We start from the raw sequence: 25,417 nt of genomic DNA, 5'->3' as shown, positions 1-25,417 counted from the left end.
CCTATTGAAGCAGTTTATTGGGATGTGGCCACTGCTCATACTACAGCTTTTTGGAGCCACAGGTGAGAGCTGAGTGCCAGGCAGGGACCAAATGTGTATGAACTGCCCCCAAAGAGACATGACAAGTCCCCCACACGAGAGGTGCTACCCCTCCCTGGACATCCCACATACCTTGTGTATGAAATGGTAAATTAGTAAGAAAAGGCAAAGTCGCAATACTAAGCTAAGTGGATCAGTGATTTCTTAGGACAGCTTCACAACAGCTTCCCATTGCTGTCTTGACTGACCACAAGTGACTTTTACAACACCTTTCCTCCACTGAATTCTCTACCGCCCCCTCCCTCCCCCAGTTCACTGACCGTCCCCCGCTTATTGCTTCTCTATAATGTTGCCTCCTTTGCTTTCAGCTGTCTACTAATTTACTTATCTCAGGTGTCTCTCATGCATGCACAGCTGTGGTAAATCACTGGATAATTAAAGACAGTATTGAGTGCACACCTCCGCTCCCCATCTTACTTATACATGTTCTCCCTCTTCCTCCTCATTTCCTCCAATTTGCTCATTGTGGGCTACTCAGACAGCGAGATCCCATTATTGGAGTATATCCTTCTCAAAGGAGATACAGCATTTAGTGCAGCCCTTCTAATCTCCTCTTGAACAGTTCCCATGGGTGGGGTCCTGCCAGTGGGAATGCTCTGCCCTCCCCTCATGCTAGGGACTCTGAATCTGCTGTCACTTATTACAGAGTCTCATGGTGAGTCACAGATAAATAGGCTTCCCACCCACCAGCTCTCACTGCTGCTTGTGTTTCTGCATTACCTTAGAGACCTACTTTTCTTTAATGTTTCCTTTACTTTTCCTCCCCAAACCATGGACCTGAATGCTTCTTGCTGCCTTTCATTCACTGGTCCCCAACAGTTCACAAATGTCAGACTCAGCCCATGTCAGAGATCCACTTCCTTCTTGCAAAGTCTCCTACAAACACCCATTCCCTTGAGTCGCTCATTTCAGAAGTCATATAAATGTAATAGAAAATGAGAACATTCTATAGTTTTTCAACCATCCTACAGAATTTAACACATCCTTACTCAAGAATTCTACAGCATGGCTAAGCCAACCGTTAGATACATGCTCCAGGTATACCAAATTTAATGTACATAATTTCCATTTGAATGTATTTTTCTCAAAGGAACTGCATTAGATAACATCTGATTTGAATAGGGCCTCTGAACCTCACTACTCACATTCCTAAGTGAGTTCTCTAAAGACCTGCCCTGTGCTTTGGGACTCAGCTCACACAGTTCTGAAGAATGCCCAAGGTGCACTCATTAAGTAATTGTCTTCAGTTGCTTTCAAACATTGAAGCAAAGCTGCCTCTGCAGCACAACTGATGTTTAACCCTAGATCTGCTGGTTCACCATGAGCCAGGCAGTGACAAGAGAAGAACAACAACAGAGAGGGAGCCATGCTAGTCTATATACTATCAAAACAAAAAAGCAGCTAAGTAGCACTTTAAAGACTAACAAAATAATTTATTAGGTGAGCTTTTGTGGGACAGACCCACTTCTTCATACCATAGCCTATGGTCTGAAGAAGTGGCTCTGTCCCATGAAGGCTCACCTAATAAACTATTTTGTTAGTCTTTAAAGTGCTGCTTGACTACTTTTTTAAGAGAAGAACAAGGATAAGATGATGGAAATGCTGAATATATATCTAGGATCCTATTTCTCCTATAGATGGGCTCAAACTATAACATTCGGCTCAGAATCCAAACTCGTTCGGTTAAAATGCATTACATCCTTTCATGTCTGTTTGCTTGTTATTTTACTGTGTTTTATGCCCCAGTGCTGCACTGAGCAATGTGAAAGAAGGGACATGGGGATCACAATATCTGTTTCAGGTTATTGAAGTAATGCAGAGCATTCCAGTAAGGAGTCTACGAAGGAAGATACCATAATTGGAGGAGAGTGCAAGGGTCTGTGTGTGAGAGTGAGGCTCCGGCTACGCTACCAGATAAATTTGAGTGTAAAGCAGTTAGCTCAATATTACGACACAACTATCTTCACTGTAAATACTATTAGGTCAATTTCGGGAGCACTAATATCGATATCGTAACATCGCCTGTACCTGCTGGGTGTCGTGTCAAGTTCAAATTTAAAACTTTGATTAAAGGCCAGTGTGGAAGCACCATGTCTTAAAATTGAATTTATTAGCCTCCAGATGTGTCCTGCATGTAACCCACAGTGGCCCTCAGTGCTCCGCTCTGGCTGCTGCTCTCCAGGTGCACAGGAGTGAGTTAACAGGAAGATGGCATTTCAAATCCGAATTAGGAAGCCTGTGGCTGCAGGGTCATGTTTGTATGAGAGCCCGAGAATTGTCTCTCTTTCCTATTAGCACTGTGAGCACATCAACCCATTACAAATAGCCCCTGCGGAGAGTTTGTGAATTTGTCTCTACACTAGGTATTTTTTTTCTGTACTGCCCGGTGCCGGCCACTGCCCCACCATACCACATGGCAGCAAGGCTGTTGTGCGGGTCATGCTTTAACAAGAGTCACAGAAACTTCTTTTCAGCAGTTTACACTTGTGCGCCCTCCCCCCACCACAAGCACCACGCAGTCGGGGTCTTTCCCACGCTCAGCCACGTCATGTGGGTAGCCCCCAACCAATCAATGGACGTGCCTGCTGTTCGGTGATAATCCTGCTGCCAGGCAGCACAATGTCTTAGCTTGTGTGTGGTTAGGGCTCCAAGGGCAGGAAAGAATTTCATGGGCTTGCAGCTGCCGTGGGAAACTTCCCCCCAATGGCTAAGATATTCAGGGGCTTCAACTGCCCCCCACCCACCTTAAATATACATTCGTGAACTTGCTGCCCCTGGGGGGGAGTCTACCCCGGCGGCTCAGATTTTCAGGCTCTTGCAGCCATCCGTGAGTCTGCTTCAACTGGCCCCCCCCCCACCAAAAATATTTTTGGGGCCTTTCTGCTGCTGGGGGAAAGTCTCCCCCAGCAGCTAAGACTTTCAGAGTGGTGCTGCCACCAGAGGGAAATTTCCCCTGGTGGTGAAGATTTTTGGGGGCTTGCAGCCATCCAGGAGGACAGCTTCAACTGGCCCCCCCACAACAAAATATTTTTGGGGCTTTTCTGCCAGCAGGGGGAAGTCTCCCCCATTGGCTAAGACTTTCAGGGTGTTGCTGCCGCTGGAGTGAAGTCTCCCCTTGTGGCTAAGATTTTCAGTGGCTTGCTGCCAAACAGGGGGACTACTTCAACTGGTGCCCAACTGAAACCCCTCCTTCACCCTATACCCCTACAAGGACCCAGCAGAGGGGGGCTTTCTGCTACTGAGGGAAGAAATGTCCCCCAGTGGCTAAGATTTTCAGGGGTGGGGGGCGCATTTCAGCCGGCTCTAGAGCCACAGACCACAGCCCCTCTGCAGCCAAAAGTATTTTGGGGGGCTTGCTGCCCACTGCAGATACTTGCTGCTTTTTGCAAAATCTTTGATATTTCAATTATAAAATCTTTTTCATAACCCTTCCTATTCTCTTTCTTCATGGTTTGGTCCCCCCAAAACACAGGGAACAGTGGGTGTGGGGGCAGTTGAGATTCCTGTTTCCATTATAAGTTCAGAGTACGAGATTTCACTGCCATCACGTATTGGAAAGTCAATGTAGCAATTTTATATGGAGATATGCCTATGTCATAGAACTGGAAGGGACCTTGATAGGTAATTGAGTCCAGTCCCCTGCACTCAACATTTCACTTCCAAGATTTTCGGGGGCTTGCTGCCATCCCCCGTGTTGGCAAATTCTGTGTTGTGAAGAGGGAAGCCAAAAATCTTTTTTCCCAGCCTTTTCTATCCTCCTTTTTCTAACTTTGCACCCCTTCCCACACGGAAGAGCAGGTGGAGGGCCAGCTGAGAATACAGACTGTGCACAGAAGCTGTATAATGAACAGGGAAGCCAAATACCCTCCCCTAAGCAACTCTCTTTTTTCCAAATCTTTACTATTCACTCTTTCTTCATGCTTTTCATTGTCCTTGTGTTATTTTCAGGGATCAGAGGTAGTCAAGCAAAGGGGGACACTCAGTGGATGGCCAGTTAAGAAGACACACACTTGCTTATTTTTATAAAATCGTTGATAATTCATTTACAGAAGAAAGAGATTTCTGTTAACTTTGCCATCTTTGTCGATGCCCTAATTTTCCTTCCTTATGACTGGAGGAGAATGAGGGCTATGAATATAGGAATCATAGCATACTAGGACTGGAAGGGACCTCGAGAGGCCATCGGGTCCAGCCCCCTGCCCTCATGGCAGGACCAAGTACTGTTTAAACCATCCTTGATAGACATCCATCTAACCTGTTCTTAAATATCTCCAGCGATGGAGATTCCACAACCGCCCTTAGCAATTTATTCCACTGTTTGACCACCCTGACAGTTAAGAACTTTGTGCCAGAACTGGGCACAATACTCCAGCTGAGGCCTAACCAGCGCAGAGTAGAGCGGAAGAATGATGTCTCGTGTCTTGTTCACAACACACCTGTTAATGCATCCCAGAATCATGTTTGCTTTTTTTGCAACAGCATCACACTGTTGACTCATATTTACCTTGTGGTCCACTATAACCCCTAGACCCCTTTCTGCTGTAGTGATTCCTAGACAGTCGCTTTCCATTCTGTATGTGTGACACTAATTGTTCCTTCCCAAGTGGCGCACTTTGCATTTGCCCTAATTAAACTTCATCCTGTTTACCTCAGCCCATTTCTCCAATTTGTCCAGATCATTCTGAATTATGACCCTGTCTTCCAAAGCAGTTGCAACCCCTCCCAGCTTGGTATCATCTGCAAACTTAATAAGCGTACTTTCTATGCCAATAGCTAAATGTTTGATGAAGATATTGAACAGAACCAGTCCTAAAACAGACCCCTGTGGAACCCCACTTGTTATACTTTTCCAGCAGGACTGAGAGCCATTAACAATTACTCTCTGAGTACAGTTATCCAGCCAGTTATGCACCCACCTTATAGTAGCCTCATCTAAGTTGTATTTGCCTAGTTTATTGATAAGAATATCATGCGAGACCGTATCAAATGCTTTACTAAAGTCTAGGTATACCACATCCACTGCTTCTCCCGTATCCACAAGGCTCATTATCCTATCAAAGAAAGCTATCAGATTCATTTGACATGATTTGCTCTTTACAAATCCATGCTCGCTGTTCCCTATCACCTTACCACTTTCCAAGTGCTTGCAGATGATTTCTTTAATTACCTGCTCTATTATCTTTCCTGGCACAGAAGTTAAGCTGACTGGCCTGTGTTTTCCTGGGTTATTCTTATTCCCCTTTTTATAGATGGGCACTATATTTGCACTTTTCCAGTCTTCTGGAATCTCTCCTGTCTCCCATGATTTTCCAGAAATGATAGCTAAAGGCTCAGATACTTCCTCTATCAGCTCCTTGAGTATTCTAGGATGCATTTCATCAGGCCCTGGTGACTTGCAGACATCTAATTTTTCTAAGTGATTTTTAACTTGTTCTTTTTTTTATTTCAACTTCTAACACTACCCCTTTCCCACTAGTATTCACTATGTTAAGCATTCCTTCATCAGACTTCTCAGTGAAGACTGAAACAAAGAAGTCATAAAATGATGTCAAAGACCAGTGAACATACCCAGAACACTACAGGGATGAGGGAATTCTGGAATAGGTTTCCACAATACACTGCTGTAACCATTGATGCTTGCCGATTGAGTGTGGCAGCAATAAGTCCACTTTGTGAGGATCATGTAAGGAGGTGAGGATGGTCAAATTCGAATTAATAAAATCCAGCATTACAAAATCAATATTAATAAATTCAAATTTACAATAAGTCCCCACCTTATACCGTTAATTTGTTTTGAAGGGCGCCGTGTAAGTTGAAAACTGTGTAAGTCCAACACTGCTTAAATATGATATATTTTGACATACATGTTCGTTTCAATGGATAGTTAAAACTAAAAATGTAGTTTATAAAAACAAAACATTGAGAAAATGAAAATGTATTCAGTACAGTACATGTATAAAAACGGAATGTTAAGAAAACTAATATTTACTATTCAATAATTTGTGGCTCAGAGAGAGAGAGAGAGAGAATCTGAGAGAGGCTCAGATTCTTCAGATGTTGATGGCATTGGATCTTTTCTCTCTGTTTTCTTTAAGTACATGTACTTGTCTAGTGATGTTTGTACTGTAGCTTTTTTCTTCTCATCAAAAAATCACTTTATAGCATGCAATAGCATTATGCACTGTTCTAGACACCTTCATGAACTTTTCGGTGTTTGGGTCCTGAGCCTCTGAACCAGCAAGTCTTTTCTCAACTATGTCAAAGCATTCTGCCACCAGCTTAGTCACAAATCTTTTTGATGCCTCACCTTCCTGTTCTTCTGAAACTTTGTCTTCCTTTCTCTGGTCTTCGAGCTCCATTAAATCTTCGTTGCTTAATTCTTTTGCATGACATTGTAACAATTAATTGAAATCATTTTCCTCAAGATTTAATGCTAATTTTCTGACCATTTCCACAAGGTTGTTAATTACATCTTGCTCTCCAAATCCCCTGAAGTCCTGAGCAAACTGGAGGGTGAGCTTTTTCGAAACAACATTCATGTTAGATGTTGTAATTTCACACCAGGTAGCACTGATGTTCTTAAGAGCTTTGTAAATATCATATTCTTTCCAGAACAGCCTCAATGGGATTTTATTCTCCGCTTCAGTAGCCTTCACTGCCTGTCTGAATGTTCTTCACAGGTAATATTTTTTAAAAGTCTGTATGATACCTTGATCCATAGGTTGCATGAGAGAAGTTGTATTTTGAGGCAAGTACATCACCTTGATGTTTTCGTGATAGTCACACACAGTTGCTGGATGACCTGGGGTACTGTCAACCAAAAGCATGATCTTATATGGTAAGTTATTTTCCTTGCAATATTTTTTGACTTCATGCGCAAAATTGTGGGAAAACCAGTCTTAGAAAATCACTTGAGTCACCCTTGCCTTTGGATTGGATTTTCACACAACAGAGAGAGAAGCCTTCACAATGTTTTTGAAGGCCCTAGGGTTTTCCATATGGTAAGCTAACAGGAGTTTTATTTTGCAGTACCCAACATCATTTCCACCAAGTAGGAGCATCAGCCTGTCCTTCGATACCTTGAATCCTGGTGTAGTTTTTTCTTCTTTTGCTATGTAAGAATGATCTGGTATTTTTTTCCAGTACAATCCAGTTTCACTGACATTAAAAATCTGTTGTGGTTGGTAATCCTCATTTCAATTATTTCTGCCAAAGCCTTAGGGAACTCTGTGGCTGCCGGTGTGTTCGCACTGGCAGCCTCAACAGTCACTTTGATGTTATGCCATTTAGCACAAGCCTTAAACCTATGAAACCATCCGTGACTTGGCACTGACTATAGCACCACCAGCACTCTGTTTATCTTTTAGGTCTTTAAAAAGACTCAAGACTTTCTCTTGTATGAAAATAAGGCTTATTGGCATTTGTCGTTGATGTTGGTTTCCAAGCCAAACACTTGATAATTTTTCCATTTCTTCTATTAATATGCCTCTTTTCTTGGAAATAATTGTGGGCTACATTGGCACAGAACTTGGAACATGCTGCATAATTTGATCATCATCTCTTATAACTGTTCTAATCATTGACTCATTCTTTTCATAAGCACATGCAATGTCAACAAACTTTTCACCTTTTTCATATTGTTTAATAATTTCTACTTTAGTTCCGTAGTTATCGTGCGCCTCGTCTTACTAAAACTCAATATTTTCACCACTCTTACATTTCTTAGACATGGTGAGGCTTTATAATTTGTTTATGAAGAGCAGTACAGTAACATGACACAACTTGCACCATGGGATAACAAATCAAAAAGGCGAAAGCGACACTGTCAGCTGTGTGTCAGTGTACTTATAACACCATCTACTGAGTTGCAGTTGAACTAATGATCGAGTGTGCTGATAAGTCACGCCACCTACTGAGAGGTAGTTGAACTAAGGATCGTACTTGTGTATCTACAGATCTGTGTAACTCAGACTCGTTTAAGTTGGGGACTTACTTTATCTCGTAGTGTAGACGTAGCCCGAGAGAGATGGAGATTTATTTTTAAAGAAATAACTGGATAATTACTGCACAGCAATAAAAATATAAAACAACTCTTGCTTGTTTAAGTAACAAACTAGCTCCCAGCATCAAGGCTGAAAAACTGTAATAACTATGGGGAATCAACACTTTTTATTTTGTTTCTGAGTGTAGTCAACAAGACTGAGGTCTGGAACCTTAGAAGTAGGCTGGTGTTAAGGCTGAGCCCAGTACACACACACACGTACACACACACACACACACCCCTTGGCCAGCTCTCTGCCAATCCCATGGTTGGGGCCGCTGCGGTGCCTCAGAACTGACATAAAAAAGCTACATTTATGATAACATTAACATGAAAACTCTTTTTTGAATTATGAGAGGATTGCTCATACATGCTGGGCTGCTGGCAGTTATTCTTTCCTTAAAAAGAAATGACACTGAAACCTTTGTTTTGAAAAAAAATATATATTAAGAATTCTGTGAACTGCAGAAACATAGATGAAGAATTAAAACTGGATTGTAATGGTGCCTCTTCAAATTATAAACACAATGATTATCACACTGTGGATAACAATTACTTTATTAAATGAAAATAATGTGTCTACTACTTACCAAAATAAGACCTGAGATTAATGAAGACGTTCCTGTCAGGGCCACATAGAACTTGGGAGTTAATGTGTTCAAAAACATACTCACTGAAAAATAAGAGAGAGGAAATCATGAGGACTACAGCAGGACAGGTTCTTCCTTTCGGCTTTCCAATCATCTCCACCCCCATTCTGAATAAATTGCTTACTCACCTTAAAAAGTAAAATCATATAAAGTGTGTTTCTATTAATTTAACCACACCTGATGAGATTCAGCCCAGTGTTCAACCCACAGGATTTCATTTTCATCATGGAGTTAATTACAAGGAATAATTAATGATTCACATACTCACAGCCTTTCCCATTCCCCCCTTCACAACCCCATGCCTGCACTTTAAGGCTGTGTCTACACGTGCCCCAAACTTCGAAATGGCCATGCAAATGGCCATTTCGAAGTTTACTAATGAAGCGCTGAAATGCATATTCAGCGCTTCATTAGCATGCAGGCGGCAGCGGCGCTTCGAAATTGACGAGCCTTGCCGCCACGCGGCGCGTCCAGACCGGGCTCCTTTTCAAAAGGGCCCCGCCTATTTCGAAGTCCCCTTATTCCAATGAGCTCATGGGAATAAGGGGACTTCGAAGTAGGCGGCATCCTTTCAAAAAGGAGCCCCGTCTGGACGCGCCGCGCGGCGGCAAGGAGCGTCAATTTCGAAGCGCGGCTGCCGCCCGCATGCTAATGAAGCGCTGAATATGCATTTCAGCGCTTCATTAGTAAACTTCGAAATGGCCATTTGCATGGCCATTTCGAAGTTTGGGGCACGTGTAGACATAGCCTAAAGCTCTTGAAAAGCTAAATGCCAACAAAGTAGTTAAGGCAGACAATACGGTATCTTTCATTGGTCCATCATATCACAGGGAATTGTGAACAACTTGAATTTGGGTTCAACTCACTGTTTCAATTCAGACTTGAAACTGCAGAGAAGCCATCCACAGACATATTTGATTAGGCACCTAGAGATAAAGGTAGGTGCAAAGGAATATAGGTGGCTAAATCCTTTCCCCCTCCACCCCGTGCACATTTAGGCATCTCAGTGTCTTTGCAAATCTGGCCCTTAGTCTTTCTGTCCCTCAGTACCTCATCAGCAAAATGGAGGTGACAACACTTCCCTCCCAAGTGCTGTGGGAGAGAAAAGATTGTGAGGTGCTCTGATACCACAGTGATGTCAGCCAGATTGATTAGAAAAAGAAAATACTTGCTTCACCAGTCTAGTTCTTTCTGGAGCACAGCCTCCAGAACCCCACCATATTGGCCAAGAAGGAGGCATATCAGGATAGCCATGGAATAGTTAATTCAGCTCTTACGGGCTGACTAGTTTTCTATGGAGCCGTCCAATAGCACAAGTCATCAGTGGGATCACTAGCTGCTTCTCCTTGGTCACTTATGGAGAATTCCTATGGAATTTGACAGAAAATACTAAACTTTCTGTAGTTTTTTGGGGGGCAGCCTACAGGATTAAATAAAGAATTATAGCACTGCTTTAGAATCATTTAGGATGACTACCAACATACCAACCAAATTCTCCGGCAGTGAAATCATTCTCTATTTAAATATACTGGGCTCTGGAATAGCTTGTATAGAATCCAATACCTTGAGCCCCATGAATTCCTGTCAGATGTTATATACACCTGCAGACACATATCCTTCCAATCCCAGAATTTTGTGGTGCTCCCCAGAGCACATGGCACCTCTCTGTAACAACCCAATGATCTAGCCCATGAGCTACACATGGTCAAACTTGATGAAGGATCAGACATATTACCCTGGCTACCCCCAGCTCTGTATACTTTACTACATTTTCTTCTACATGGAGCTAAGAAATTTGTATCAAACTCTAAAACAGCCATTTAAAACACCAATTGAAGGTGTGAGGATCCCTGTGGCTTCACTCAATTCTTTTCTGCATCTTTAAGAATTATGCTAATTGAAGCAAAACAAATGAACTGAAATACGGAGAGGAGATAATGGTCTGATATTAATCCTTGCTGGCACACGGTTAATTTTCAATAAAAATTAGAATCGTCTTCCAAAAAAGAATAATTTTGAACTTGATATTCTGCCATTCAGCAGCTTTATTTTGGTTTTGCATGCATCTTTTCTCATATTTTTCCCCGAACAAATGATGAAGAATGTGTATGTGCAATTTTTCAATTTCACTAAATTTAGGCTACCATCAACCTGGCAGAGCGGAGTCAAGAACCAGACCCCCATCTTTTTTAGTTCTGTGTTAGTTTTACCTCTCAAACTGGAAGAAGTAGTGATCCAAAACTTAGCTGGTATAAATTCACATACTTTCCCTGATTCCATTGTCTTAAATGGCTCTATCCTTATGGACTCTATTGAGGAACAGAGCCAATATTAAGAATTTCCATTGCACCTTATTTCTTTTCAAATGCAAACTGACTATGAAACATAAATGCTTGCTAAGTACAGCCCCAAGCTATAATGAGAAGGCAGAGGACTAGAAAGACTGTAATAGCTTTGCCCTATTCAAACCACCCACATACCCTTTTGAAGAAAATGTTCCTGATTCTGGAATGCAAATGAAATCTTGAGACATAATCCAGCTGTAACACTGATGGTGTCAGTGATAAAATTATAGTCTGTCAACTAAATCTCCTGCCCTTCTTAGGCTAAAGTATTCCTGCGAAAATATCTGCTGGAATATTGCTGTACATGTGTCCTGTGCGTTATTTTGCTAAAATGCCTATGCTGACTACAGAGGTTGAACTGCAGAAGACTATCGGTGTGTTTCGCCTTCGGCTCCCATATGCAGTAGTAACTAAAGGGCACATGGAATGTTTGAATCTGTCACAAACACTGCCCAAGTGGGTTTTGTTTTCCCACTTAACTGAGACTGAGCAATTTGCCAAAATACTGAAGCCATGATGCCTTTGAGCTTTAGACACTGGGGCATCTGTGTGCAATATTGTTACAGTGCATCTCACATAAAGCAGCACTTCTGTTGAGGTAGGAGAGGGTACTAGGGCAAAAAGAGAAATTTCTGTCTCAAGAACAGATGAGTTAAGCACAGCCACTGAAGTCTTCTCATTATCAAGCACCAGTACTTTTTTTGTGCCGGTACTTGACGGTACTGAGTACCAGCACCTTGGCAGCCCCAGCTGTGGGATTGGCTGGTGGGGTGAGGGAGAGAGCTGGCTGAGTACTGTCTCCTCTTCCTCTTTTTTTTTTTTTTTTTTAAATCCAAAAACAGCACTGTTGACCAAACTAAATGAACATCAGGGAAAATTTGTCCATACAGAGGAGGACCGTGCAAGCTCCTCGGTCCTTTGAAGCTCTGGATTGCCTCTCCATGGGAGGGGAGTCACCATACCCTGGGAGCTTTGGGAAGTGAGCTCTGTAGAGAAATGCTTGTAGAGGATTATGGTTTAGAGATGCTCCCTCATAAGGGATGGTATTCTGAACACAGGCATCTGGAGATGTGCCCTGGGGGCGAGGGTTGGGAACATCATATAGCTCTGTGCAGAGGCACTCTCCAGCTTGTTTTATTGATGTTTTATTCCTCTCATTCACTGGTGTGCTATTTAATGAACCCAAAGATGGTTACAGGCTCCCTGACACAGACCCCAAATAGGCCCTGCTTCAAGGGAACTGACTATTGTTGACATGGTGCTTGTCAGAGGTTGGGAGAAGGGATATTGGATCCACATACAGAGCAAATAGCCCATCACAGTTGCTCAAATTTTGGGCAGGTAGAGATGAAATTTCATCTCTAAAGAACAAGAAGTCTTGTGGCACCTTATAGACTAACAGATATTTTGGAGCATAAGCTTTCGTGGGCAAAGACCCACTTCATCAGATGCAACTGATGAAGTGGGTCTTTGCCCACGAAAGCTTATGCTCCAAAATATCTGTTAGTCTATAAGGTGCCACAAGACTTCTTGTTGTTCTCAAAGCTACAGACTACTACGGTTACCTCTCTGATACTTATCTCTAAAGAATATTCCCAATTCCTCCAAGAGACATTTGGAAAGTTCACCACTGCATTTCTGATAAACAGTCAATACTGATTCATATTTCAGTAACTATGTGGAGAGGATTTTTAGGTTATAAAATATTTTGCCAATGCTCCCGCTTTCTCCTTTGCACATTTTCCTTCTCTTCCTGGGAGGTGACACTTAACTTTTACAGCTTCTTGAGAAAGCAGCCCCCTCTTCTAATATCGTTATCGCTACAAAAAGAGCAACAAGACTGCAGGCTATTCAGAATAGATGGGCCATAGTGTCAGTTGAGGCAAACTGGCATAGTGCCACTGATTTTTTGAAGCTATGCTGACTTGCATCAGCTGATTATTTTACCTATGTCCGTTGGGTAACTTTTCTTTTATCTTCAATTAAATGAGTAATATGACTATTAACCCATGACAATTATTCTGCCACAAGGTTATTAATCGCCTTTAAGCCCCCTCTCCCCCATAGGTTCCATTAGGAGAGCAAGTTGCTTTCCAGCATGGAACTCATATCTCCACATCCATCAGATTAAATACAGGGGGAAATGAAGTGGTCAGATTTTGTTCCCCTTGAAGTCGATGGGAATTCCAACTGAACTTTAGTGAACAACTCTCCCAGACTAGACACTGTTGCTGCAAATGGTGTCTGGCTGGTCTGGTCAAGAGAGTTGGCAGCTTCTATACTCAGTACCAACTGCCTGACTTTCCAAAAGAGCCTACGTGCTTTGGTTATTTTTTAAAAATTTAAGTCGCTTCCAAAGGCTTTTGTAGAAGGCTATAATAATGTGTTTGTGAAGATAAGGCAATACACTGTCATTATTCTATTATTCAAATCATTTGGAGGACAAGTTTGAGCCTTAAATTACCCCCTTGAAAATTAATTTTAACTCAAGCTAATTAACAGCTTTACTTCAATTCACTGAAAAATATTTTTATTGTTTGTGGAGGACACACTGTATTTTGCATCTATATAAAAGAGGCTGAATCCCACTTTATGTCGAATCTCAACTCAATCTTAACACAACTGGTTGGCTCCTCCATAAGTACAGTCTCAAAGTAAGTTATAACTCTTAGATTTAAAGTTATTACAACAAGCTAGTATTCACATACAAAGTGGGCAGAGAACATTGGTGAATGAAGGGCTAAGGGAAAGTTCAAGGAACCCACTCAGACAAACCACTGTGCAGAATTCCTGCCTCAGAGTGATAAGAGCCACAGGGTCTTGAGTTTTAAGTGAGCCTTTTACTTCCTACCCCCTTCAAACTGTCCTCCTCTGACCATCTGTATAATAGCCATAATTCATTTGGAACAAGTACGCACTGGTCAGATTGGATAGAGCATGCGTGACTATTATACTCCCGCCACCCCTTCCAAATATAAATATAGGAGGAAGATTTGAGATTAACAATATATTAGGTGTTGCACCAAGAAACCCCCTAACCCCATGATAGGTGTTTTCCCTGTGAAGCTATTAAGAATTTTTATTTCTGTAAATATTCTAAAGAAAGTAACAACACTAAGGGGAAAAAAAACACCTAAAAGTTGAACAGAGCGACTATATGTGTTTCAAATACAATGGAGTTCTTGCGAAGTCTAAATAACTTCCTTCTCTAAGGCCTCTTTTTGCACATAAATAATCAAAACTTGAAAATGTCTGTGCCTCTGGATTGGTTGTGTGTTTGATTCTGCCAGAACCCATTAGCATCAGACCCAGGCAGGGTACAGAAAAATCAGAAGGCCCACTCATTTTTTTCAACCACCTACTATAATGCTAGAGCAGGAGGCCTGAATCAGATTCCAGCATCTGAGCCTTGATCCCAGTGTCACTGAAGTTAATGGAAAAGACTCCTGTGGACTTCAGTGGTTGTGCACCAGGGCCCTGGTAAGAAAAATGTAGAATAAAGCCTGTCTCTAGCTTTAAAAGAATAATAACATCTGGCAGCCTACACAGAGCTTTACATTATCAAAGGGCTGACCTGTATGAATACCGACTAACTGAATAAGAACACATCTCAGTGTGAAGCAGGCACTGCTCACTGTGCCACTGATGATATCCCCTTTTAACATTCTGAGGGAGGCGATTCCCCGGTGTCATATAGATATAAGGCCAACCCAGGATAACAAAACTCAGATACAGTAGGTGGCACTTGGCATTAACAAACACGTCAAAATTTCTGTACTTCCACATTTTTAAAATGTTTTTTAAAAGAGTTTAATAATTTTCAATACATTAATGAGTCTTTATTTACAGTGATAGATATTAAAGGAATCTCAAGTTCCGTGGTTTACAGATATTGGAGTAAACAGACAAATATGGAGAGAAAGATCAATTTGTACAGCATGAAATCCTCTATTGTGATGCAGACTGGCTGCAGCATGGGCAATAAGCTGCCAAAAAGCACAGACGCTGCCACTGGTTGTCACAATCCAGTGGTGACATGGGTTCACTGCATAGTTATTGCTAATTGTAAACTGAACGGAAGGCTGAGCCAGTCTGAGTGTTCAGACTGGCAATGGTACTGGCATTTCCTGCAAACAAAATTAAACTTTGCTCTCTTTAAAAAGTACACGTGCCTCAGATTTTGTGTCTGCTCATCCTTGTGAACAAACTCAAGAGAAGACATTTTCTGGGACTTAATGAGCAGACAACTAGGTGACCAGATGAGTAGAAAACAAGTGCGAAAAATTGGCATGGGGGGTGGTGAGAGGTTGTGGTAAAAGGCATCTATATAAGACTAAGCCCCAGATATTGGGACTGTCCCTACAAAATTGGGATGTCTGATCACTCTACGTTTGGCGGATAACAGCCGCCGGTTTGCACTCTGAATTTAAGTTTCATTCCCAACTCTGCCACTGGTTGGTTGCAGGACCTTGGACAAGTCACTTCATCTTTCTGTATATTTTAATATTTTTCCCCTCTCATTGTCTGTCTTGTCTCTTTCAATAGTAATTTCTTCAGGACAGGGGCTGTTTCTTACTCAGGTTTTGTATGTATCTAGCAGAATGATCAGGTGGGGCTACTAGGCATTACTGTAAAATACACACCTCATAGAGCTGGAAGGGACCTCAGGAGGTCATCAAGTCCAGTCCCCTGCCCTCTTAGCAGGATCAAACACCATCCTATTTTTAAATCTATTGACGTGAGAACTCTAAGTGGCCCCCCTCTAGGGCTGAGCTCACCACCCTGCATTTAGCAGGCTAATGCTCAAACCTCTGAGCTACTGCTCCCTGGTACAGCTAACAACAGTGCTAACAAGCACGTGGTTTAAACTGGATGGAGTGAACCCACATGCTGGAGGGTGATATGGCTGAGAACTGACTGAATTAACTGTTCTTCTCCAGACAATCTTATGACTGGGTGGTTTTTAAGCTGAAGAATTTGTGTCAAGTATAATAATGTTTCTGCTTGTTAGATGGACTCTGCAGCAGCACACCTTCAACCTTAACTCTTTTCTACATACATTTTGTTTACAGACTCACACAAGAACCTATCAACACTTACATATAGGTCTGCAGCATTTTAAGAGAGCCAGGATTCTCTTAGTTGTACATTAAAGCTATACTGCATGGGGAAGTACTCCAGTGTGGTTGTTACTGGGGATTTCCTTTCTATATTACCAGGCTCCTCAGGGTGAAACTGCTGGTGTGCACAAGCAGCACATGTGTTACAGAAAGACTTCCTAACCATTGGGTCAAGTTGTGGTCCCTTTCTATAATCAGTTATACATCAGCTAGAGAGATGTAGAGTAAGTTCTGATATCACACTGCTCTCAGATAAGAGCCTTGATGCCCTGTGCTGAGGCTGGCAATGTGGTTTCTGAACATTATCATTTATCCCCCTTCTGTTTCCTTTTAGACATGCGTTGTCCTCCTTCCTCTTTAAAGAGAAAGCACCATCGTGTGTACAGCAAGAGCAAAACTGACTCTCTGGAGGGAAAGCTGCAGCACACAGCATGAGCCACATGCATTTACAACTGGCTAAATACCCCTTCACAAAACAATCCCACTTTTGCTACAGCCTGGAATGCTCTAGCCATTTATTTCATTGCCTAGTGGGCTAATCAGATGAAACGGTATTAAGGACTGCAACAACTCTGGGAAAAACGTAGCTAGGCTGTGCAGTGGTTGTTAAATCTAATCTGCCTAGTACAGTAACTGTACCTTCGACTAGGCCTTACACAGGTTTATGAGGTTTAGCCTTTTAAAGCTCTACTAAAATGAAAGCCAATTAAAAAACCTCATTATGTGGAGTCACTTAAACCAATTAATGTCTTGTGTTTTAAATACCTGATAAGCACAGTTCAACCTGCAGATAGGGCAGGTTTTGCCCTCTGCTGACATGCTAAGTATGGGAAGCTCTGGCCATATTGATTACATTTGATTTTGCAATTGCAGCTGGAAAAATCAATATGTTCACTGTTTGTTCAAAAAGCTCCTTTCATTAAGGGTTTTTCACGAGGATTATCTTCAGTGCCTGAGATAATTAAGATTAAGCAAACAGGCAATCCTCACTGCTGAGCTCTTAACCCAGACATGGACCAACTGCTGGCATTTGTGAAACATCAACAAAGGACAAAAAGTCCCCCACGCTCCTGGGTTATAGAAAGACCTTTGAACTCTGGGATCAAGTGGTGACACCCTTCTATAATCATGTACATGTGTCTAGTCCTCTCTTCCTACCCCTTGGAGAGCTATAAAGATACAAGGCACAAAGACAATCTCTCCTTGTTGGCCTTTTATCTGAGGACCAGGTGGCCAAACAGCTAACACCTAATCCCTGACCTCAGAGTTGAACCCACTGGAGGAATGTAACCAAAAATCACCTGGGAAGCAACTAATCAGTCACTGGTGGGCTATGTTTAAGTCCCATAAAAGGCCATCCCACACTTGTCACAGGGTTGATGGGAGGAAAGGCTCAGGGTATTCATGTTGCAGCATCTTAGCAAAAGGGTTTAGAGAAATTTAAGGCCCTTCCTTCAGGTCGTGTCCCTCCTGCCCCATACTGCACAGTCAGCTACCATCTGGCTGAGACTAGAACTACTATCTGCATAGCTATCATAGAAAACTCACAGTTATCAAAAGCTGTTGATACACTCTGAAGTCACCCGCTAACTTAAGTTGTATTGTGAAGGTCAAATTTTCAACAGAGAATCTTTCAAGTGGGGTGTTAATTATAGGAATAATGAATCACATTTGGTGAAAAAATAATTTTCCGACTTACAGTGCCATAACACCCAAGGCAACAACTATTGAAATGATTGAAAAAATATTATGGTACTTTCCTGTATCATTGAGCCTTACAGGTAACTTAACACAGAAAAATGATGGGATTATTTCTCCTAATTTCCTCCACAAAGGTCATTAGATTGGCATTCAGCGTTCTTTCTCCATCCAATGCTGAGCTCATTCTTTAGCTCCCATTGTCTTGGTTCTTGAGTTGCCCCTTTGGGTGTTAGACACTTGGGCTGTGTTTTCACTTGCATTTCTCTTTCGAAATAGGTATGCAAATGAGAGAAATCAAAATTGCAAATGAGGTGCAGCTTTACATACCTGGTGCCTCTTTTGCTTATCCTTCTTTCAAAAGAAGGGAAGCAGTGTAGATGTGGCTATTTTGAAAGTAAACCCCATCTTCGAAAGAACCCATCTTCCCTTTTGTATGGGAAGAAGGGTTCTTTCGAAGATGGGGTTTACTTTCAAAATAGCCACATCCACACTGCTTCCCTTCTTTCAAAAGAATATGTAAATGAAGCACCAGATATGTAAATCTGCACCTCATTTGCATTTTGATTCCCCTCATTTGCATGCCTCTTTCAAAACAGGAATGCAAGTGTAGACAAAGCCCTGAAGTGTGGTTTTCAGCTTTGACACTGAAACAGAGGTTGGTGCAAAGGTCAATGTGATGCCAGTGTTAATGTTGGTTGCCAGTTCTTTCCTCAACACTGTCTTCTCCATGGTTGTCTTAGTCATCATTTGATCGGTGGTGTGTTAGAGGATGCTGGCTTGTCCATTAGTAGATTTCTAAAGCGTGGTTTCCAAGGCTACTGAGACCTTCATGGACTATTCCAGCCTTGCATTTCACAATTGGTGAGCCCTTATAGAGGATAAGCTGACCAAGCATCCACTGGGAATGTGTGATTCCTTCAGACAGAAGGGAAGAGACCTTTACTGTGTCCATCCTTCAGAGGCTTTGGTTCATCACAGCATGGAAAGGGCTTGAAGCCTGCAGGTTTTGAGTCCTCTGTTAGAGACGTGCTGTATAGATAGTCCAGCCAGTAAAGCTTGGTCCAGACAGTGGGTTTCTGGCGGGAGACTCTATACATTTTACAGGGAGGAAAACCAAAGCACAGGTTGTTTGAAGCAATTGCTAATATTCCTAGGGTGAACCCAAACTCTAAGGCTGAGTCTACACAGAGCTGCTCTCCCAGCAGCTCCATGTTAATGAACAGTCTCACAATTGCAAATGGCTGCTCATTATCATATTCCCATGGCTAATTAACATATCTGTTGAAGCAAGATATCAGAAGTGGTTCTGATGATAGCAGAAGACTTTAAAGACAATACACCAAAATACAAATACAAAAAAAGAGCTAGGAGTCAGAGATTCCCCAGGTTCTGTCTTGATGCTGAGAAGACGACCAGGGAATTGATGGAGGGCTGCAGCCACCCTGCCCTTTCTATCCTCATCTGGGAGCATAAAGTAGAAAGTCAGAGGCCTTTTTCTGTTGCAAAAGCAGCAGCCATAACTTAAGGTTCAAAGAACCACATACTCACTTGCCATTTAAATTGCGCCAAAGCGACATAATAGCAGACAGTTAAGAAGGCATTCTTGTTGTATTAGTTCTCATCATCACTAGGTACAGAAATGGATTCTGTGTCATTTGATAGCATTCTCTTTGGCAAGAAACCACTTATCAACAACTTAACTTAAACCTTAAAGCTTAAATCTGCACTTCTCTCATGATTTGTCTTTATGGTCCTACGTCTCTATTGTTTATCTGCGTGGTGGCAGTCTGATTCCTTAATGAGTTCCATGAGTTGCTTATGTAAGATTTGAATCAGCTAAGGTGGCGGGGTGGGGGGAGGGGGCGGACTGTTCTGCAATCATAATGGTACAGAATAACAATTCTTTGGACAAATAATTATTTTGCAATACTGTAGTAGAAACGATTGGTTAAATGAGCAGGACTCAAAATTTCACTATTAAAAACTGGGGTACGAGAAGAAACAAGGGAGAACTTGCCTCCAGGACACAGCACAGCTCAGTCAAGATCAAAGCTGCCAGAAGGCTCTGCATAACCACTCTGTTCCAAAACCATAGCTCCAGATGACCTGTGGTTTGCCTGCCCAGTAGGAGGAAGATCTCCTGTGTGCTTGGGAATGGTAAGCACGGTGGGTATTCTGCTTTGTTAACTCTTAATAAACAGAGTCTAAGAATATTACTGTGTAACGCTCTCTAAGAAAAGGTCCCACGGACCCCTGGCTAGAGTGGGAATGGGTCTTAGCCCTAACTCCATAAAAGGGGGAGAGTTGGGTTTCTTATTTTCTGACTATTGAAAAAGAGGTAGAGGGTGAGAGCCCTCCATTGTATGGGCAACAGAAAAGGTTCAGGGCACATATGTTGCCCTGCTAGGCACTGCTAGTTAAAAAAACAAAACCAAACCCTGGCCTTGCGCTTGAGGCATATGTATATCTACAATGGGATTCACTCAAAACCACACTCAAAGAACCTGTATGCCCCACAACACAAGAAAGTTATTAACCAGAGTCCCCTGGGAAAGTGCCATCTGGAGTGCTACCTCCTCCAGCAAGTTCAACTTGATAAGGCATACTTCACTTGTGTCCCAAAACCACAGCATACTCTTACTGCATTTCACCTCAGGGACAGCTGCATTGCAGTGATGAAGTGATCTGTAGATGTAGGCTCCAATCCTGCAATGAGGTCCAGGTGAGTCTTGTGCTGACGTGGGAGCTCACTGCAGGACTAGGGCCACCCTCCTTAAAATGCAATGGGATAAAAAATAGCCTAGCTAAATATTGGAACAATATTATCAAGTGAGGGAGCAGAAAATATATAAAGGGTGCTTCCTCATTACTTCGAACTATAAGGGGGGGATACTTCTAAACATCAACAATAAAGATTTCGATTTATCCTTCAGATTAAACTTTAGTAGCCTTCCAGAGGGGAAAAAAACTAGCTGAATAGGTACAGTATTTTGCTTAATGAATGATTGGATGCTTTGTTCTAAAGATGAATCTTGGTTATAGGCAGGAATGGGCAAAGTACAATACTGACTATCCTGCTCAATTTCCCTGGGCAAAAATATAGACAGTCTGAAAGCAAGAAAGAACAAAAGTGGCCACAGAACAAGAAGACACCTAGACTGGGCTACTTGGGCACCAGGTGGAATTCTCACTCGCCTACAATAAACATCAGTGTTCTCAGAAGGGCTAATTCAAGCCTCTAGTATTATCCACCAATTCTTTGCTTTCTCTCTTTCCCTCTCTCTCCCCCGCCCACTGAGTAGCTTGGCTACAGAAATGAAACATGCAATGTTCTCTTACTTAAGCAAACAGGGCACTGGCAGGAGATGAGAGTCACGTGCCATGAATACATGCATTACAGGATTAATTATAACCAGTATTTCTGTACAGATCACCTACTACAAATCAAGCAGTGGGAAAACGTGCTGCACGGTATTCCATACCAGGCTGTAGATAATTGATTAGAGCAGAAGCACAGGTCTTTCAGTGTGGAAAACTGATTATTTTAACGTTTCTGCAGGATTAGTAACTTGATGCTTGTTGGTCTTATACTAGTTGCTGGAAATATTCAGTAAGTATAATACGGAATGAAGAGGACAGCCTTCCATTGTAAAGTTTGATTGGTAATAACCATTTGTACCTCTACAGTATCTTCCATTTAGGACTGCAAAGAGCTTAGCAACACTAAGGCCTGTAGGAGTGCACAGGGTACATAAATGGGGCTAAAACTGGCCCACGTGCTCCTGTGCAGCTTCCCTAGATGCTGACTGGATCTGTGGGTGGTCAGAGTTTCTTTAAATTTGGGCCCAAGATGCCTCAAAGGAGGCATTCTGCCCAGTCTCATAGTGAGTCAGTAGCAGGGATGGGACTAAACCCCAGGAGAACGCACTTCCAGTCCACAGGGGTCTGATTTTTGTAAGTACTGAGCACTCACAATACCAAGCAAAGCTAATGGGAACTGCTGTGGCCCATCAGTTCTAAAAATGGGTGATGGAAATAGTAGTAGTACAGGCTGCACCTCTCATATCTGGTATTCCCTTATCCGGCAACATCCATGGTCCTGCATGGATGTTTACAGATGAGAGAGTAGCAGGCTGGTGCAGGAGCCACAGCAGGGCTGGGAGACAGAGTCCCTGCCTGCCTCACTGCAGTGTGGGGGCTAGGACCCAGAAGTTCCTGCCTGCTCTCCAGAAGTGGGGGCCAGGAGGCTGCCGTGGGGCTGGGATCCAGAGCCCCCTCTTGCTCCATGGCAGCTGGGGAGTCAGGTGCTGGATGGAGCACCCAGCAGTCCCTGGGAGCCTGGGCTGGGGCCAGAGTCCCAGAGAGAGAGAGACTGGGGTTGCAGCTGCCCCAGAGAGCAGGGCTGTCTGAATGCAGAAACCCTACACCTCCCCTCATCCAGCAAGTTCTCTTGTTTGGGACCTGTCAGGGCCCAATCATGCCAGTGAATGCCTGTTATCACAATAGCAGCAGATCAGAGAACGTCTTCTTCAGTTGCGCTGCAGACAGCCTCCCGTGGCCTGTTCGAGCCTGTCCCGCTAGTGACCACTTAGAGCAGGGGTGAGCAAACTTTTTGACGTTGGGCCCCACTTTTTGGCCCTGCAATTAACCGGGCCCCTCCCAGCCTGTGAGAAAACCACAAGAAGGGATGCAGAGGGGGTGCTCAGGAACAGGATGGGATACTCAGGAAGGGGGCGCTGGGGAGCTCCAGGGAGTGCCCCAACAGGGGAAGGGTGCTTGGGGGATGTCTCGAAGGGAGGATCCCAGAGGCTCAGCTGCATCATCACCTCCATCTTGTAGACATTGCCCTTGCGGTGCTCACGGCCATGGAACTTGCTGCTGCTGTAGAGAAGGGAGGTGGTGACCCCAGGCTGTGCTATGTTGAGGGCTGGTGGTGGCACCAGGCTGGTGGTGGCCCTGCAGCCCTGCAGACATCAAGCAGCGCTCACTTCACACCAGCATCTCGGTGGAGGGGGGGGTCCTGGACGCTAGCGCGACACGGGCTCTGAGGACCAGTGTGGCTGCCTTACTGAGCTGGGAACTCGGTGGCTGCCTCTGCTGCCTGGTTTAGAGCCTCTGCATATTCTGACTGGACCAGTCGGGCACTACGGCAGTGGGGAGAGCACAACTCCCTTTGGTCACCATGGTCCCTTGGCTACAGCAGCAGCAGAGGCTGCAGGTGAGAAAGCACAGAGCTGAGGAGGCAGCAGAAGCCACAGGGTGGGGGAGAGGGGGACCATGCTGCACCCCCTTAAAAATGTCACATGCACCCTCACTTTGAGCACTCCTGACTTAGAGTAACAGATGTCCTGGGATTCCCACAATAATCCCCCTTCTTCTGCTGCCCTTGGTGTTTATACACAAAGAACATTCTGAAAAATTCTCTTGCAACTAAAACTTCCCACATGTGTTCTCAGCACACAGGTGAATGTTTTGGGGAAGTCTGAGGGGGAAAACCTGTTAGCTGTTTTTAACAGCGGAGAACCCCCACTTCTCTCTCCCATGAACTACTTCCCCAACATTAATCTTCAGAGGCTCATGTCCTAATTAGCCCTTCTGAAAGGCCAATATGAAAGCAAACCCGAAGAGAGGGGCTGACTACTTTTCAGACTGCCAGTCTGCTCAGAAATACCAACTTTCAAACCTGCTAAGTGTATCTAAGTGCTCTACAGTAAGGCATTTAAATGACCAGCAAAACCCATTAATGCTCATTATTCAAAGCACAGAAGCAGCACTAAAAGCAGAGTTTACTTTCCAGTTAGGAAATGCTGTTTAGAGGGGGGAAGAAAAAAAAAAACAAACCCACACTTTCATGTTTTCCCAGTGAAATAACGTGGCTTCTGTAACAGGTGGTAGGAGACTGTTTCTATTCCCTGCCTCAGCGCTGACCTGTTGTGTGATCTCAGACAAGTCTGTTTGCCATTGTGACTCAGTTTCCCTGTCTGCATTGTGAGAATGACACCTTCATTTTAAAGGTCTTGGGGAAAGGAAATTATTTTATCATTATATAGTCAGTAGCAAAAAAACAAACAAAAACAACAAAAAAGCAGCAGCTGCACTTCTGGGCTTGTTTGTGCAACTTGACTGCATTTTCATTAAAAATATATATATAAGACATGGGTGGAGTGAACACCGTTTTGACTTTTTGGCCTTTCTTGGTGAGAGAAAATCTTCATGTACGACTTATTCCAAACACAAGGAGAAGAATCACTCACAGTGTAAAATAGCTGATTATGTTCAAAGGCTGATATTTCAATCAGCACTTCTAAGCAGCACAGACGATCCCTATCAATGTGCTCATAGGGCAGGATAGCCTCTTCTATGGTACTCAATGCAGAATACTTGCTGGCTTACATTAAGTTAGAAGGAGGAAAGCAGAATTAGAGAACATGTGAGGTGACTAGGTGGAAATTTGCTTTGAAAGCGCTAACACCATTTTTTGAAACCTGAATAGCTCTGAAGAGAAAGAACAGTAAAATCTAACTGTAAGAAACTGTACAGCATCTTGGTCTCATCTTATTACACTATCTTAGTATTCATTGTAAGAGCTGGAACTAGACTTGAAAGAATGCAGTCATTAGTCAGATCTCCAAAAAGGAGGCCTGATTCACAAGAAATGGAGAAAAAGATATCCATGACTTATTTCTTTCAGCTGGCAGAGAATTGCAACTGAGCAGAGGGATCTCAGTGTGAGCACTGAACACAAGAAGTGCCACCACCAGGGAGAAGATACTGATCAAGACCTTCTCAATGTGCTAAAGTCATGCTGTCTGGAAGGAACTTAATCTGAAATAACCCAAGGAAAGAATGCGAGTTCTGTATGGGCTAGGGCTAAGGCTATGTCTACACTAGAGAGTTTTGTAAACCCAGGGAGCGTCCAGATTCCCAAGGCATTCTGTCAACAGTAAATTGACAGAAAGCAGCATGTTTGTCGACTGTCTTATCCCGCTCCCCGTGAGGCATAATGCCGCTGTGGACAGACTTGTGGCAACAGTAAGCTGGTCTAGATGTTTTGGGTGGCCCTCTGTCAACGGACAGGGCTTCTAGGACACCGGGCAGCCATCTGCTGCGTTTCCAATTAGCGGTTTTGTTGAGAGCATGGTTGGGGAGTTTGGATGTGATCTGTCGACAGAAGTTTTTATTGGAAGATCTCAAATAGTTGTAATCGAGACGTAACCAAAAGAGCGCTACAGCACAGAGAACGCCAGTGTTGGTGGCAGAAACCAAACGCAGTCAGGTGAGATGCTTTGCAGGCTTAAAACAGAATCAAGAGATGATGGTTGTTTTATAGTTGTATTCAAAATATATTTAGCTGGCATGTAATGAGGAAAGAGTTGTTTACTCCTGCAAACATACAGTGACGAGAAAAAATATTGCATGAGTTCCTTCCAAATATTACCCAGGTTCCCTTTTTCTCCAGAG

General features: G+C 43.1%; 1 protein-coding gene across 3 annotated transcripts in view; it reads right to left on the bottom strand.

Moving 5' to 3' along the window:
* ST7 (suppression of tumorigenicity 7) overlaps window positions 1-25,417 on the bottom strand; it is a 246,770-nt gene that overhangs the window by 108,510 nt on the left and 112,843 nt on the right. For all 3 annotated transcript variants that reach the window (XM_075014925.1, XM_075014909.1, XM_075014917.1), the window contains exon 2: window positions 8,731-8,813. In XM_075014925.1, the coding sequence (XP_074871026.1) occupies window positions 8,731-8,813 (83 nt within the window). The remainder of the gene's footprint in view (window positions 1-8,730; window positions 8,814-25,417) is intronic.

This window comes from Carettochelys insculpta, chromosome 1 (assembly GCF_033958435.1).
Source record: "Carettochelys insculpta isolate YL-2023 chromosome 1, ASM3395843v1, whole genome shotgun sequence".
NCBI classification, from domain to species: Eukaryota; Metazoa; Chordata; order Testudines; family Carettochelyidae; genus Carettochelys; species Carettochelys insculpta.
This window is presented reverse-complemented; position numbering and strand designations above follow the sequence as displayed.